Source organism: Toxotes jaculatrix, chromosome 4 (genome assembly GCF_017976425.1).
Source record: "Toxotes jaculatrix isolate fToxJac2 chromosome 4, fToxJac2.pri, whole genome shotgun sequence".
Taxonomy (NCBI): domain Eukaryota; kingdom Metazoa; phylum Chordata; class Actinopteri; family Toxotidae; genus Toxotes; species Toxotes jaculatrix.
In genome coordinates, this window is record NC_054397.1 from 27,285,218 (window position 1) to 27,301,103 (window position 15,886).

A 15,886-nucleotide genomic window follows, 5' to 3' on the forward strand; every position below is an offset into this window, starting at 1 on the left:
CAGCTACTAAAATGGCCTCCAAATTAGCTCCGTGGAAACGAATAGATCCTTCAATTAATCCAGGAGATCTGACCGGGGGTCAGCTGTTAGGGCCGGAGAGAGAGAGCGAAAGAGAGAGAGAGAGAGACGCGGGCATGAACGTGACTTAAAATAAGGAAAAAGCATCAAAGTGCTGGCGAACAGAAGGTCCTGGTTGAATGGATGGGTCTGTCTGAACTAATATTTGTGGTCAACCTAACCTGAGGTTCCACTAAGCCTCTATCCTCTAAGAACGGATTAGGACAATAGTACTCAGGACGATAAACCTCTCTGCACCTCACTCCTCCCACTGCCTTTAACGGAGCACGTAGCCTTTAGGTTTATTAGTCTACAACCTGCAAATAAAGAGAAAGGAACATTTTATTATAGTACCAAGTTTATTTGATTTGATTTATATTTAAATGAAGCTTCTTAAATGTATAAGAGGTGTTTACTATGCTGAGCAGCAGAAAAAGCAGGTGAATCTACATGAAGAAATATTTGAGCTAAATTTCAGCTGTCATTTATCTTTGTATCATAACTTTCAGCTGTGATGAATGAGTGAATTTTCCACGCTGAACCCGTGTGATTGTTTCCTATTTCATCGGTCATTTATTACTGCTGAAGCCTGATTGGCTGAATGACAACATGCATGAGTAAAATTCAGCCGTTTGCTGAAAAGGCTGACGCTGTCATCACACGGCCGCTAGATGTCGCTGAACAGTAAAACATAACGATGGCTCATAATGAGTCTGTGGGGCAGTTTTTTTTTTTATGGGAGGACAAGGGTAGATTTCAAATATAACTACAGCCCTGCATGACAGGCCTACACAGATCAAGCTTTAGACAGTTGCTGTGATAAAGTTGCTTCTAACGTGGTCTCGACTTTGCCAGTACACAGACAAATAATTCCTTAGAGGTGTGGAAAACTAAAGAGGTGGATAGAAATATGTGGTACAGCTGTTACCCCTAAAAGCTTTGGTTAATGTGTCATCTACACAGCATCCAGTTCCCTCTCATGTCCTCTGCCTTTCTCGTCCTCACTGTCTCCTCCTCTCTTCTCTCTAAATTCAGTTACTGTGACTCCCGCCTTCGGACACATGAATGAAGATAGGTTTCATGCGGTTGTGATTAGAGCTTCCCTCCAAATCTCTTCCTGTCCGCTCCACCGAGCCACTGTCTGCGCTGCAGCAGACTCAGAAATAATCAGGATAATCAGGTAGGAAGTGTATTTTAATTTATTACTGGTATTTGTAAACAGACAGTGAGTGACTGTAGGTGGTTACTGGAATTCATGGACAAAGCAACAGTGGAGATTCATCTCTAGCTTTAGACCTGCAGATGTACTGATGGAAGCTGCAGACACTTCTTTAACCTTCACATACTGTGTGGTTACATCTGCTGAGAGACCTGAAAACTGAATTTAGCCTGGTTTTCAACTAATTAATTAATAATCCGAACTAACTAATAATCCTTGGGTTTGACTCAGTGGTGAAGACGTTTTAACGTATTCTGGAAATCAGCTTTGCATTCAGAAAATAAATTCTCAACAAAAATAACAGTTCAGCATTTTACATTCATGTAAAATTAATTCCAGTAAGGATTCAGGTAAAGTCTTTGCCTGATCTGTGTATTTTCTGAATATGAATCATTACCAGATTATGTTGAAACATCAAATCCAACTGTTTAGTTGTAGTTGGATACCAGGACGACAGTGACTTGAGAAGAAAGTCACAATGTTTGAGATACCAGACCATAAGGACCTTCTCTTTCTTCAGGTGGGTGTCATGGGATTGCTGCTGCGAAGCGAAGAGGTGTGTCTGGTCCAGCTCTTCCTCCAGTCTGAATCAGTCTACAACTGTGTTAGCGAACTGGGAGAACTGGGATTGCTGGAGTTCAGAGATGTGAGTTATTGACATCTGAGCAATGACACATTTGGAATTTCTCAATCAGTTTGCACTCTAGGATCCATGGAGAGCATCCAGGATATATATTCATATATTAGTTTTACAAACTACAAGTTTGTTGTTATTAATGGGGCACAACCTAAATGAATGGTGAAATCCTAATAAAATCATCCCTCATCATCCCTCATCCTTCTCATTAATCTTTCTTTTGATAAATGCGTTTGACTCTTTCCGCGTCTGTCCTCCCACCTCTCTGTGTCCCTCTCTGACCTAGCTGAACCCTCATGTCAACTTGTTCCAGAGGAAATTTGTGAATGAGGTCAGGAGGTGTGAGGAGATGGAGAAGACGTTTGGTGAGTAACGAGTAGACATAAAGAAGAGATGCCAGCTGTCTCCCCCATTCCAGACTTCAAACTAATTCTGAGCAGCTTTTGATTAGTTCACACTGTGAAAAGAGACAATATTTAGAAAACAGTCAGAACCAACTGTTCTGATGAAGCATACTGATGGCCTTAAGGCCCCTTTACACTGTGCCATTTTGGGCTTTCTGAGATGAAAATTAACCATTTTTATTCATTAAATAACTGATGGAAACACGTAGTAGAACAACTTTAAAGAACAATAAAATGTTCTGCCTGACACAAGTAACAAAACAGATTTTCTTTTCTATATGAACTCTAAACAGCAAGCACCAGTTATCCTCACCAAATGCATCTCTAAGCTAAAAGACCTCAGTGCTGCATCTGAGGATCACCTGGGCCTGTTTCACACAGCAGAGCTGATTAATCAGCTGGAGAGCAGTCTGTGTGTATAGTTCACAAACAGAGGAGGATGCATGCAGAAAAATCATTGTCTCAGTGTAACAACTGATTATATATGGACACCAGTACTTCAAAATAAGGTGACTCCCTCTATACTTTTCCAGAACTTTTCTTTTTCTTTTCGTCCATTTACTGTAAAGCTAAACAATTCACCTCACGCTCCTCACACGATGAAATTGAACTGATATCACACAGACTGACCCAGATTGCGACCAGGATCCATCTCATCTCACCCATGCAGAAGGCAGTCACATGATTGTCTCCTGATTTGATCTTGTTTTTTTTTTTTGTTTTTTTTTTTTTTTTTTACTCATGTGTTTTGGGGGATTTTTTTTTGTTGTATTTCTGAATTTAATTTTTTTTTAATAGTTGAGATGACGAGATGAGGTTTGTTGTATAAGCCTGTGGCTTCTTGACCTTTCCTGTCACATGTGTTTTATTTATATTGCCTGTTTTCTAAGCTGTTATATATGTGGAAAAAAAAAACTAAACTAAACTTAAGCAGTTCAAAAGGCTGATGAAAACAGTGCAAGATACATCTCAGCTACTCTCTTCCTCACACTTCCTCACCCAGTCTTGTCTAACTCCTTCATGTTGATCCCTGCCCTCCAGCCTTCCTGGAGCAGGAGATCAGTCGCTCCCTGTCTCCTCCTCTGACTGAGCCGCTGACCATTCAGAGTCCTGCCCCATCAGCCCCTCAGCCCAGGGAGCTGTTAGAGATAGAAGAGGAAAGTGAACGACTGGCCAGAGAACTAAGAGAGGTGTGTCTTAAACTGCACACTCTGTGCAGGGGTTAGACACATACACTCACACACTCACACAACCTTGTTTTTCTGTTTCTGGGTCTTTGTTGTGATCAGGTCCACCATCGTGTTTTCCTGCTTGTCCTTGTTTCTTTGCCCCTGTTCCAGTGTGTGTCTGTGTTCTTGTTCCTGTTTCATTTTATGCTCTTGCTCCTTAACCCTGTTTTCCATTCACAGGTGTCAAAGAACAGGGACAGTCTGAGGAGTCAGCTGGTCCAGCTCAGTCAGTATCGTGGGGTACTTATTCGGACACACTCCCTCACTGAGTCACAGGTACAAAGTGTGAGGGTGTTTGTCATTTCTCATTTTTCCTTTTTGGCCTAAATGTTCCACTGAAATGTGTGTGTGTGTGTGTGTGTGTGTGTGTGTGTGTGTGTGTGTGTGTGTGTGTGTGTGTGTGTGTGTGTGTGTGTATTCTCAGGTCACACCCCCTCCTCCTCCTCCTCCTCCTCCCTCTCTGGACACATCGTCACTGCTGGACTATGGTCATGATATGCACCTCAGGTTGGAACATGCATCACTTTTTCAAACTAAAGAATTTGTCTGAGATTTTGTAGAACTTGGCACCTTCTCTGTCCACCTTAAAGCTTTGTAGCGGGGGTGGTCCATCCATGGAAGGTGTCAGCCTTTGAGCGGCTGCTGTGGCGAGCTTGTCAGGGCTACATCATCGCTGATTTCCAAGAGATGGAGGAGAGTCTGGAGATACCTGAAACGGTAGAGCTGACTTGATTCCTTTGTTTCTGTTGCACTGTGGAAAAAGAAACACTGCCGATATTCATTCATTTATTTTCTTAGATACCATCACAGCTGTAAAATCCCTCTGTACACCCATCCAGCTCTGATATCATGTATTATTTTAGTGTCAGTCCACTAGAGACAGAGCTGTACCGCTGGATTACATTACAATAGCATGAGCCTCTCTTGTGTCTTTACTGACATCAGATTAAATCTGTGTCACATTAAACAATTTCTTTTTATCATCTGTATAATCATTCCTGCTCTTCCTCTGCTCCCAGGGTGAAATGGTGAAGTGGATGGTTTTTCTCATCTCGTACTGGGGCGACACCCTTGGTCACAAAGTCAAGAAAATCTGTGACTGGTCCGTCAGAACATTCCTCCCAGTCTGTCATGGTGTCCAGTTTATAATGGAAGGCCAGCTTCTTTTCTCTTCTGTGATGCTCTTCTCTTTGTTTTTTGTTTAGTTTCCATACCAACACATTTACGTACCCAGAGAATGTGGAGGAGAGACAAGAAGTCCTGAAGGGTCTGCAGACCAGAATAGAGGACATCACAGTGGTGAGGCAGAGCGTCCACTTTAATAACAGATACTGGACAAACAGATACTATCAAATCAGTTATTTTGTCTTAAAAGTCTTGACTAGAAGTGTAACATTTAAAACAACTTAGTACAACTTCTCAAATGGTTCAGTGAGCATTCAAAACTCTGCTGGAGCAGGATATCCCAGTACGACTAAACAGTCTTGTTGTATTTTCCTTGTTCTGTCTAGGTGCTGTCCCAGACCGAGACTTATCTGCAGCAGCTGCTGTCCCGCTGTGTGTCTGTCCTGCCACAGTGGAAGGTACTTCACACTCACAGGTGGCAGTGCTCTGCAGTACACATTTTCTGTTGGAAGATAACATCGTTGAACAGAATCTGAGGATTTTCAGAATTTTCTGATGCCAGTGTTTTGTGTAGTTTGAGTGTTAGAAACTGATGTTTGCTAAAGGCTGAGAACATTGAGGCTTGGAAAAGAGGAAGAGTGATAGATGATGTTTTGTTTTTTTTTAAAGGAAAGAAAACATTTTAAAAGACAAAAACAGCAACAACTAAACAGTAACCAGTACTGGAGGCCCATGAACTAAGACTTTCCTGTGCGAACGCACCACTTCTATTGTTATTTAACCACCTGTAGATGCACAGTATTATAATAGTTTAATCATAATTTATAATGGCTGATCAGCAGTATAGCACCAAGCAAGAGTGTTTCAGTGCTATTTGCTTATTGGTTAGATTCATTCATTCATTCTTCAACCTGCATCCTGTCATCAGTATGCGTTCCTGTTGCCTGTAGGTGCGGGTGGGGAAGTGTAAAGCGGTCCATACAGTCCTGAACCTGTGCAGTCCCTCTGTCACAGACAGCTGTTTGATAGCAGAGGCCTGGTGTCCAGTCAGGAAGCTGCTGCTGTTGCAGAGTGCTCTCACTGAAGGAACGGTGAGCATGGACATGTCAGACACGTCCGGTTCTGTCTCCTCACAGTTTCTGATCTTCTTCTCAACCCCCCCATCAGAGGAGAAGTGCGAGTGGTGTGGACTCATTCTACAACCGCCTCCCATCCTCTTCCTCCTCTTCTCCCCCTCCCACCTTGTTCACCACCAACTCCTTCACATCTGCTTTCCAAAGCATTGTGGAGGCCTATGGAGTCCCCAGATACAGGGAGATCAATCCAGGTAATCACACACACACACACAGATACCTGCACATATCTGTAAAATGCCCGTAAACCATTGGTTTACGTAACTGTGTGTGTGTGTGTGTGTGTGTGTGTGTGTGTGTGTGTGTGTGTGTGTGTGTGTGTGTGTGTGTGTGTGTAAACAGCTGTCTACTCTATGGTGACGTTCCCCTTCTTGTTTGCTGTGATGTTCGGAGATGTGGGCCATGGTCTGCTGATGGCCGCGGCTGCTCTCTGGATGATCCTGCGGGACAACAAGGACGCACACAGTGGAAATGAGGTGATGATCCACACACATGGAAGAAATGGAATAGCTGCTGTCTTGGTAGATTTTGTGATACTGAGGATTTTTTTTCCTTAACCCTGTGAGCCCGTACGTATCATATATGATACCCACATTTCTGGGACTCATTGCATCACCATCAAGCATAAACTTTGCATTTAACCCTTTTAGATGAACTCTAATGCTCGTATACTGACTCCTGGTAGACACTCCTCACTTTTCTAAATGTTTTGACATGTGTGATACAAACAAAAAATATACTTAGAATTTTTTTTTTTTAATTTTTTTTTTTTACATTTTGTCAAAGGGACAAATAAAGAGTTCATATTTGAAAAATTAGAATTTTCTGACCATTCTTTCATAGTTCAGGTCTCACAGGGTTAAGTCAGTAGTTCTGACTCTGAGGCTGAGTAGATTTCTTACACAGACTCTAAATATTCGGAGCATCTTTCAGACATGGTGTTGTGTTGTGTCTCAGTATAATAGAAATCCATCTTTAATACATATACATCCTTTCACTTCTGCATGCATCACTTTACCTAAAGACTGAACAGTCTGCATATACTCTACTTTGCTGACTATTTACTTGCACTTTGTACCTGACTGTACTTTCACTGTGAGGTGTATTATGAACACTGTGAAAATTAACTTGCAAAGACTTGAAGCTAACCCTTCACAGTCAGTATTTAGTAACCAAACCCAGCCTTTAAGTTACATTATCACTGCAGCCAGCAGTGATGCGGCCTGCATGGTTGGAAACAGCACTCGGTGGTGCATTTAAACACACTCTGAAATCTCATTTCAGTCAGCACACAAAACACTTTCCTTTTAAATGCAATAAATAAAGTAGCATTATCATTCTGATGCAAAGTGGAAACTGTGAGTGTTGCTCACAGAGCTGAACCCACTGAGAAATACACAACTCAATTAATTGCAATGCACTCAAAAGAGGTTAAAAAGCTCTTGTTTTGGTTTTAGCACCTTTACTGTTTGAACATGTGTGTTTAGCTTGTTCTGACAGTCCTCCCTTCTTCCCTTCCTCTCATTCTACTGTGCCTGTGTGTGTGTGTGTGTGTGTGTGTGTGTGTGTGTGTGTGTGTGTGTGTGTGTGTGTGTGTGTGTGTGTGTGTGTGTGTGAGAAAGCAGATGTGGGAGATGGTGTATGCCGGCCGCTACCTGATCTTATTAATGGGCCTGTTCTCAGTCTACACTGGTGCGATCTATAATGACTGTTTCAGCAGAGGCCTCAGCACCTTCCCCTCAGGATGGCATCTGAGACCTATGAACTGGAGGTGACAAGGAACACACACACACACACACACACAAACACGGAGACGTATGCTTGATATCTGTCCAATGACGTCTCTGATGTGTCTGTAGTGATGAAACCCTCAGAGGGAGCCTGTATCTAAGTTTGGACCCCAATGTCACAGGAGTCTTCCAGGGGCCGTACCCTTTCGGAATCGACCCGGTATCAGTCCAGTGTCTACTTGAGCTCTCTTCTTTTTTCTACTCTTTCGCTTTTTGTTTCACAACTTTTGATTTATTTTTCCAAGACTGTGATCTTGTGTAAGTTTTGCTTGTGAACACCCAGCACGAACCTTCCCAGACACTGCCATTATCACTACAAAACACCCATAACCTCTACATCTGCTACAAACAGACACCCAACCATGCGAAGGCATACCACCGCCATGCAGTACTTCTGGTTCCCTTTTGTTCTTAGCCATTCTCCTCTGCTCATTCTTTTCTTTCCTCCTTTCAGTTTTTTCTTGCTATGCTTTTCTTCTTTCTACCATTTTCTCATCTTATTATTCTGTGTTTCCATCCTTTCCTTCTCTCCTCTTTTTCTCCTTGTCTTATCCCTTCCTTTGCAGCTTGTTTGATCATTGTCTCCCCTCCTGTTGTTATTTTCTTTCCCTCCCTCTCCCTGTGATTCCATCCCTCTCTCCTTCTCCTCCTATAGATCTGGCATCTAGCAAACAACCACTTGTCCTTTCTCAACTCCTATAAGATGAAGATGTCTATAGTGATCGGAGTTGTTCACATGACCTTTGGAGTCTGCCTGTCCTACTTCAACTACAGGTACTGAAAACACAAAGTACTTTCATTAACCTACTACAGTGTGTGGGACATGTCCAAAGGAAGGTCTCTGTCTTCGTCTCCCCTCTCTCCCTCCACCTGTCTGCCTGCAGACACAGAGCTCAGTGGGTGAGTGTGTTCCTGGTCCTGCTCCCTGAGCTGGTCTTCATGCTCGGCCTGTTTGGCTACCTGGTGTTTCTGATTGTTTACAAGTGGCTGGCCTACGGGCCGGGGCAGTCGGACCGAGCTCCCAGCATCCTCCTGCACTTCATCAACATGCTTCTCTTCACTGACAGCAAGGACTCCCTGCCTCTGCACCCACACCAGGTGAGCCACACTTCTGTTGAGACAGAACTCTCTCACCTATCGGCCAGTCAGCCTCTCCCCATCTTCACTCTCTCTCTCTCCTCCTGCAGTGGATCATCCAGAGAGCGGTGATGCTCGTGGTTCTGGCATCAGTTCCTGTCTTGTTGCTAGGGAAACCTCTCTACCTGTGTTACTATCACAGCGGTCAGTGCACAGCAGTAAGTGTGTGAATGGGGGAGTAGCACACACACACACACTGTATCTGTACAGGCTCACCAGTAGTTGTATAGTTAATGATCAGTGCAGTTAGTTAGATCCAGAGCTAGTTAGATCCATTTGGACTTTATTTTAATGGTTTTGATCAGAAACATGAGGAAGAGCCAGACTGCTGCAGGTGTCCCTGTGTGCTGAAGCCTGATGAACAGTAAATACAAAGCAGTCTTTTCTGCTGGAGCTAATCTCAAACCCAGCAGGTAGAAGACACTGTGGAATAACATAACATACTTGTGTGTGCTCCAGTGTTTGTGAATACGGTGTGTACGTTTGGTTATAGTGCGTGTGTGTAGGTGAGCAAGTGTATTTGTTTCAGTCTAGAGAGCGGTCAGTGGTGACAGACACCAGCTCCATCAACGCCCTGCTGGGAGACCTGGAAGAAGGCAGAAGACGACAGGAGGAGGAGGAAGAGGTGAGGAAACAACCTCAGACGTGTGAAGAGAACTAAACACTGTGTCCAGTTAAATTCACTGCAGGTCACGTGAGAGTCCGTCCTCAGCAGAGGGGCCTGCCACAGTCAGTCTGAGGTCTCCTCTCAGTATCAGCTGTTTAGTGCAGCGTCAGTTGTGTTTCTTTCTTCAGCGTAACCAGCTCTGATAACTTTCTAGAAAGAAACTCAACAATATCTGTCAGGGCTGAGGTAAGTAGTTGAGAGGACACAGACGCAGAGTCAGGGTTCAGGAGTATCAACATGGTTTAATCAGTCCAGGATCGGTTCACAGAAAGTCAGTCCACGAAGGCAGAGGTACAACAAGGGATAGGCAGCTCGAGGTCCAAACAAATCACGGCAGAGGTCATACACAATAAACACACTGGAACGAACACTGGAAAGCTTGGTCAGAACACGAAGAACACACAAGACAATCTGGAGGACGGGGACTTAAATACATCAGGGGGAGGAGAGACAATTACACACAGGTGAAACACATTAAGTGGGGGAGGGCAATCAGGAGGTGGAAGGAGCACACGAGGAGAGGGAAATCAAGACACCTGGAACGAGAGGGAAAAACAGTGAACAACCGGAAACTAAAGCATAAACAAAACACTACAAAACAGGAAACACTAAATAAACGAAATAAGACCGGCCTGGCTCCCAGGGCGAAACCTGACAATATCTCTATATTTCAGGTATGTGTCACATCTTTGTAGCTCACTAAGATTCCCATCAAAGTCAATACACCTTCCAAATATATACAGTTCCTTCTTTGCTCACTGACCCAGACACAGCCCATCACCCCCGTCCACCCAGGACAGAGTCCTCCACATGTCCAGTTTTGTATTTGCCTGCAGTGCCCTGAGGTTATTTTCGTGACTGCATGAGGGAGAGGGGACTCTTCACAGCTTTCACAGTGATGTTGTCACCTATAAAACACAATTACACAATCACACACAGCAGAACTGCTGGTTAAACCTTCCCAGGACCAGACTGTTGCAAAATAACCACAGAGCTCTCTGTGCTCATGTTCACATTACACTTGATTTGATTACTGATTCTATATTTTCTACAGGTGTGTTGGACACTGACATGTCCAAACCTGTCCACACTGTTTAATGAAGTGTTCCAAAAACTAAAGAGTGTTGTTTTAAAAACAAGGCTCCTTTTTATGTGAGAATATAAAGATTAAGCAGACAGCCATTACATTGTCACATCATCTGCAGGCATTTTAAATATTTTTCTTTTCATTTTCCTGTCACGACTGTGCTAGGTTTGAACCCAAATGCACGACTCAACAAGTATTTCAAAATAACAGTCTTTATTCACAAACTAAAATTCTCTCGTGGCGAGGCAAAAATCAACAAACAGAATTAAAGACTACAAAAAACAAAATCACTCTTAGCGAGGAAAAGCTACTAGAAAAATGAAAGACTAAGTCCAAACACAAAATCACTCTTAGCGAGGAAAAATACTTGATAAAGAAACAAACCAAACAAAGTACTGACAAAACTAGACAATGGCTAGAAAGAGTAAACTGTGGACAAGACCTGAGGAAAACGCTGGTTCTTCTATCGAGAGACAGGACGAACTGGCACAGAACAAAGGGAGACGCAGACAATATATAGACACTAGGTAATGGGGAACAGGTGGAAACAATCAGGGCGGGGAAGACAATCAGACTGGCAGGAACACAAGAGGAAGGGCAAGCTACCTGGAACACAAAGGGAGAACAGATTACAAAATAAAAGCGGAATGCACAAGACAACATAGCACAGGACAAAACAAAACAAGACCTTATTTCCTCACTGTGACAGTACCCCCCCCCTCTAGGGACGGCTCCTGACGGACCTGGTACCTGTGGGTGCCGATCGTAAAAGTCCGTAATAAGGTCAGGGTCCACGATAAAGCTCGCAGGAACCCACGACCGTTCCTCAGGTCCATAGCCCTCCCAGTCCACTAAGAATTGTCTGCCCCGGCCCCTGTTGCGGACAGCCAGAAGGGACTTGACGGAGTAGACAGGACCACCATCGATCATCTGGGGAGGTGGAGGAGGTTTGGCCGCAGGAACCATGGGGCTCTCCTTGACAGGCTTAACCCGACTAACATGAAAGGTGGGATGAACCCTCAGGGACCTGGGCAGCCGTAGTCTCACCGCTGAAGGACCAACCACCTTGGACACCGGGAAAGGCCCCACAAACCGTGGGGCCAACTTCCTGGAGATGACGTGGAGGGGTAAGTCCCGTGTCGAGAGCCAGACCCTCTGGCCAGGCAGGTACGCCGGGGCAGGTCGCCGCCTCCGATCAGCGGCCCTCTTCATGCGATCCACGCTGCGGAGCAGGACCTTCCGGGCGGCTGCCCAGATGCGGCGGCAGCGCCGGACCATGGCATGGGCAGATGGGACGATGATCTCCTTTTCGGTGTCTGAAAAAATAGGAGGTTGATAGCCAAGTCGTTCATCCTTGAAGACATGGTGGCTTGAAATCTCTCATGGCTGGTTGCTAATTCCTGCAACCCACGCAGTAGCGAGGACATCTGGTCCTCCTGTTGCTGCAGGCGGGTGCCTTGGGAGCGAATGGCCGCCGCCAGATGATCAGAGTCGGCTGGGTTCATAATGGCCAGTTCGTAATGTCACGACTGTGCTAGGTTTGAACCCAAATGCACGACTCAACAAGTATTTCAAAATAACAGTCTTTATTCACAAACTAAAATTCTCTCGTGGCGAGGCAAAAATCAACAAACAGAATTAAAGACTACAAAAAACAAAATCACTCTTAGCGAGGAAAAGCTACTAGAAAAATGAAAGACTAAGTCCAAACACAAAATCACTCTTAGCGAGGAAAAATACTTGATAAAGAAACAAACCAAACAAAGTACTGACAAAACTAGACAATGGCTAGAAAGAGTAAACTGTGGACAAGACCTGAGGAAAACGCTGGTTCTTCTATCGAGAGACAGGACGAACTGGCACAGAACAAAGGGAGACGCAGACAATATATAGACACTAGGTAATGGGGAACAGGTGGAAACAATCAGGGCGGGGAAGACAATCAGACTGGCAGGAACACAAGAGGAAGGGCAAGCTACCTGGAACACAAAGGGAGAACAGATTACAAAATAAAAGCGGAATGCACAAGACAACATAGCACAGGACAAAACAAAACAAGACCTTATTTCCTCACTGTGACATTTCCAATATAAAACAGATCAATCTAGGCTGAATTAAATATAAACTCTAATTTCATCTCTAATTTACTTTCACTGTACATGTGGCACTGCAGTGGTATTTATCTGCAGGTGATTATGGATTATAGACAGTTAAATAATTTGTCACATGAACACTGAAAACAAAATTTAAAAGACATTATCTGGTGCTGGCAGCAGACTTGCTGTCTTGCTGTCTTCATATTTGACACTCAGTCCATCAACAATAGGTTTGCTCTGAGGGAAAACTCAGGAAAACTGTAAGTGCTTCACAACAGGAAGTGTCCCGTGTATAAACAATCTGCCAGCTCTGTTTTCCTGAACAGTAGCGTGGTGCAGAGTGCTACCAAACGCAGCCTGCAACTGTGTGCTGCTACAACTGTTACACACAGACCGAGGACTCAAGTGCACAACTCTGGAGACAGTCAAGTTGTAAAATCAAAATGTCTTTCCTCCGAAAATGTGTCAATACACAGAAAGTCAGACACACAAGAAGAGACCTAAACTTTAAACAAAAGGAACTAGCACAGGGAAGGGAGCACACAGACCACGTACACAAGGGAAGCAGGGCAGACATTTGTGGGGGGGGTTGTGTTCCTGGATGTGGGTTTGACTAGCTTTCTTACTGCTGGGTCCTGCTGCTGTATCAGAGGATTAATAACATGAAAGAAAAAGCCTCATCACACACTCACACACTCACACACACATGCACATACAGACTCACTTTTCTGTTTTTCTTGCTGTAGGAATTTGATGCAGTTGAGGCGTTCATGCATCAGGCCATCCACACCATAGAATACTGTCTTGGATGCATCTCCAATACGGCCTCCTACCTCAGACTGTGGGCCCTCAGCCTCGCACACGCACGTGAGTGTACACACACACACACACACACACACACACACATGCACTGGTGTCTTACTATCTCTGTGAGGACATAATGCATGCCTTAGCCCCTACCCCTAAAACCAAGTCTCAGCCTTCAGACACTAGTCCACACAAGTGCTAAAATGTCTATGCAACGTTAAAATGTCTTCACAACGATGGTTTCCAAACAAACGTTGTCCACACAACCATCGACGAACATGTACACACACACACACACATGCAGATGATCTGGCAGATGCAGCTGTACCTGTAGTAGCTCCTGTTTGTAATTTGTATCCAGATGTGCACACACCTGACACACAGTCTCTACACAAGCCTAGTTTGTAAAACCACTGTGTTTTCAGAGTTCACTCTTTAACCAGCAGCTACGCGTTGGATCTTCAGTATAGATTTTTAGCGTATACACTGATTGTATCTATCATAAACAGGATGTCTAAGGACATGATGGTGCATAATTAAGGACTGTCTCTCTGCACACTGAGCATTCTGGGGCAGAAACATTTCCCGCTCTTTGAATTATGGACCTAAAGTGCCTGATTATTGTTTGACTGCCTGTTTTGGGTGTAACTGTTTTGAGAAAGGGAGCTGATACATGAGACCAACCCTCTTATTGTTAAGGTGAACCTACACTGTAAATAGTCTATTCTCTTTTTTCCTTCACCTTTTTTCTGCATTTTTATGAATGATCTTATTTTGTTTCCCCTCTTACCCCCTTTAGCTTTTGGAGGCATTTTATGACCAATCATTGCAAAAATTATATTACTTATTCACTCAGGAGCTACTTAATGAAGAGTCCTTCATGTATCAGGTCGTTCCTCACCAACTGCTCCCAGTTTTGTGTACCATATTGTAAAGTGTTACCCAGCATGTGTATCAACCTGTCATACTCTCCTGTCAGAGCTGTCAGACGTGCTGTGGATGATGGTGATGCGCGTCTCTCTCTCTTGGCGAGGCATGCTGGGATCTGTAGTTCTGGCTGTCATATTCTCCCTTTTTGCTACACTCACTGTCTCCATCCTCCTGGTGATGGAGGGAATGTCAGCATTCCTACATGCCCTCCGCCTGCACTGGTGAGACACACACGCACACACATTTATATTATACCACACACTTTCTGATGTATTTCATCTTTACATGGAGCTCTGTCTCCATGTGCTTTGGTCTGTCAGGGTGGAGTTTCAGAGTAAGTTCTACAGCGGGACAGGATACAAGTTCAGCCCATTCTCCTTCTCCTCTGTCATCAACTCTTTCAAGTCCTAGCTTTCATCCAGGAAGTCCTCTACACCACATCTGTGACTGACTCAAGAAGGACCCAGCTGGACAGTTAGCACCCTGCATCAGTCAGGAGCTGGGCTCCGGTATTTATCAATTCAATCCAAGAAAAAATGATATTATATCTATATATATGTTATTTTACAGACGAAATAATTTTGCACAGTGTACAAGCTTGCTATCTTCTCTGGTAGTGTGTATATGGGACTGTAGTAACCACTGAGGACCACATGCACACGGCACATTTTAACACATTTATATTATTTTCTCACACGACAACATCTTTGTATTGTTATTCCAGATCTTTCTTGGTTTTTGATGTGATGTGGTGAGTCAGATTCTTCAAACTGTCTTAACTGAACAACCTGCTGAACAGAGCTAACAAGCAAGAAAGAGCAGGAGGAAAGAGAACATAGCACAGTGCACGTTCCTCACAATGATAACAGCAAGACTAATAAGAAGAAGAAGAGGACAGTAACAGGACTAGTAATAGGACTAATGATAATACAAACATTAACTAATAATAAACTAATGATAGTAAGACTAATAATAAGACTAATCATAATAATTAATGAGATTATGGGGCAGCAGGTGGTTTACAATCACAGAGGAGAGATATGAGAAAGCACCAAACTACAGGAAAGAGAAGAAGCCGAGTTAGTAACAAGCATTAATGGGACAGAAATGCGAACAGATGGAGAGGGAGAGGAGTCTGTGCTTGATTTGTTTTTTATTTAAGCATTTTGAATCTTCCATAGACAAATTTTGTTCCTACTCAGGACAAAACAACCAGTTCTCATTCTCAGGTCATCAAATGCTGACGTGAGAAAAGCAATACATTGGATGTTCAGTGCAGAGGTTCATTCCTTTGTTTGAAAATCTGTTTGAAAATATGATAGGAGTATATAAAAAAGGCGAGGATCGGTATGGAAAATTGGAACAGTGTTGCACTGTACTGCCTGTAGCTTCTGGCCTCTTCACCTTTAAATCACCTCTGATATATGACGTGGAACATTGGACACACCTACACCGTTATCAGGCATTTTCCTGAGAATCATAGAGGTAGTTGTCCACACATGTGTGTGTATGTGTGTGTCAGTAAAATTTGCAGTTTACTTGGAATTCCACTGAGTTTTACACCTACA

The 15,886-nt window shown here is 43.7% G+C and overlaps 1 protein-coding gene across 1 annotated transcript; it reads left to right on the top strand.

Annotated features, from left to right (window-relative positions):
* Positions 1 to 1,805: 1,805 nt before the first annotated feature.
* tcirg1a (T cell immune regulator 1, ATPase H+ transporting V0 subunit a3a) lies at positions 1,806 to 14,729 on the top strand. Its single transcript, XM_041035648.1, has 21 exons — positions 1,806 to 1,922; positions 2,200 to 2,278; positions 3,359 to 3,507; positions 3,727 to 3,822; positions 3,971 to 4,053; positions 4,137 to 4,263; positions 4,566 to 4,648; positions 4,752 to 4,845; positions 5,058 to 5,129; positions 5,622 to 5,762; positions 5,839 to 5,998; positions 6,147 to 6,280; positions 7,430 to 7,575; positions 7,664 to 7,754; positions 8,250 to 8,368; positions 8,479 to 8,692; positions 8,782 to 8,895; positions 9,261 to 9,356; positions 13,328 to 13,448; positions 14,368 to 14,539; positions 14,639 to 14,729. The coding sequence occupies exons 1-21, from the start codon at positions 1,806 to 1,808 to the stop codon at positions 14,727 to 14,729; spliced, it is 2,499 nt and encodes an 832-aa protein (XP_040891582.1).
* Positions 14,730 to 15,886: the final 1,157 nt, after the last annotated feature.

Coding starts and splice junctions, on each gene's coding strand:
- tcirg1a (XM_041035648.1), top strand. CDS start 1,806: ATGGGATTGCTGCTGCGAAGCGAAGAGGTGTGTCTGGTCCAGCTCTTC. Junction 3,508..3,726: donor TGGCCAGAGAACTAAGAGAG/GTGTGTCTTAAA, acceptor TTCCATTCACAG/GTGTCAAAGAACAGGGACAG. Junction 9,357..13,327: donor GACAGGAGGAGGAGGAAGAG/GTGAGGAAACAA, acceptor TTCTTGCTGTAG/GAATTTGATGCAGTTGAGGC.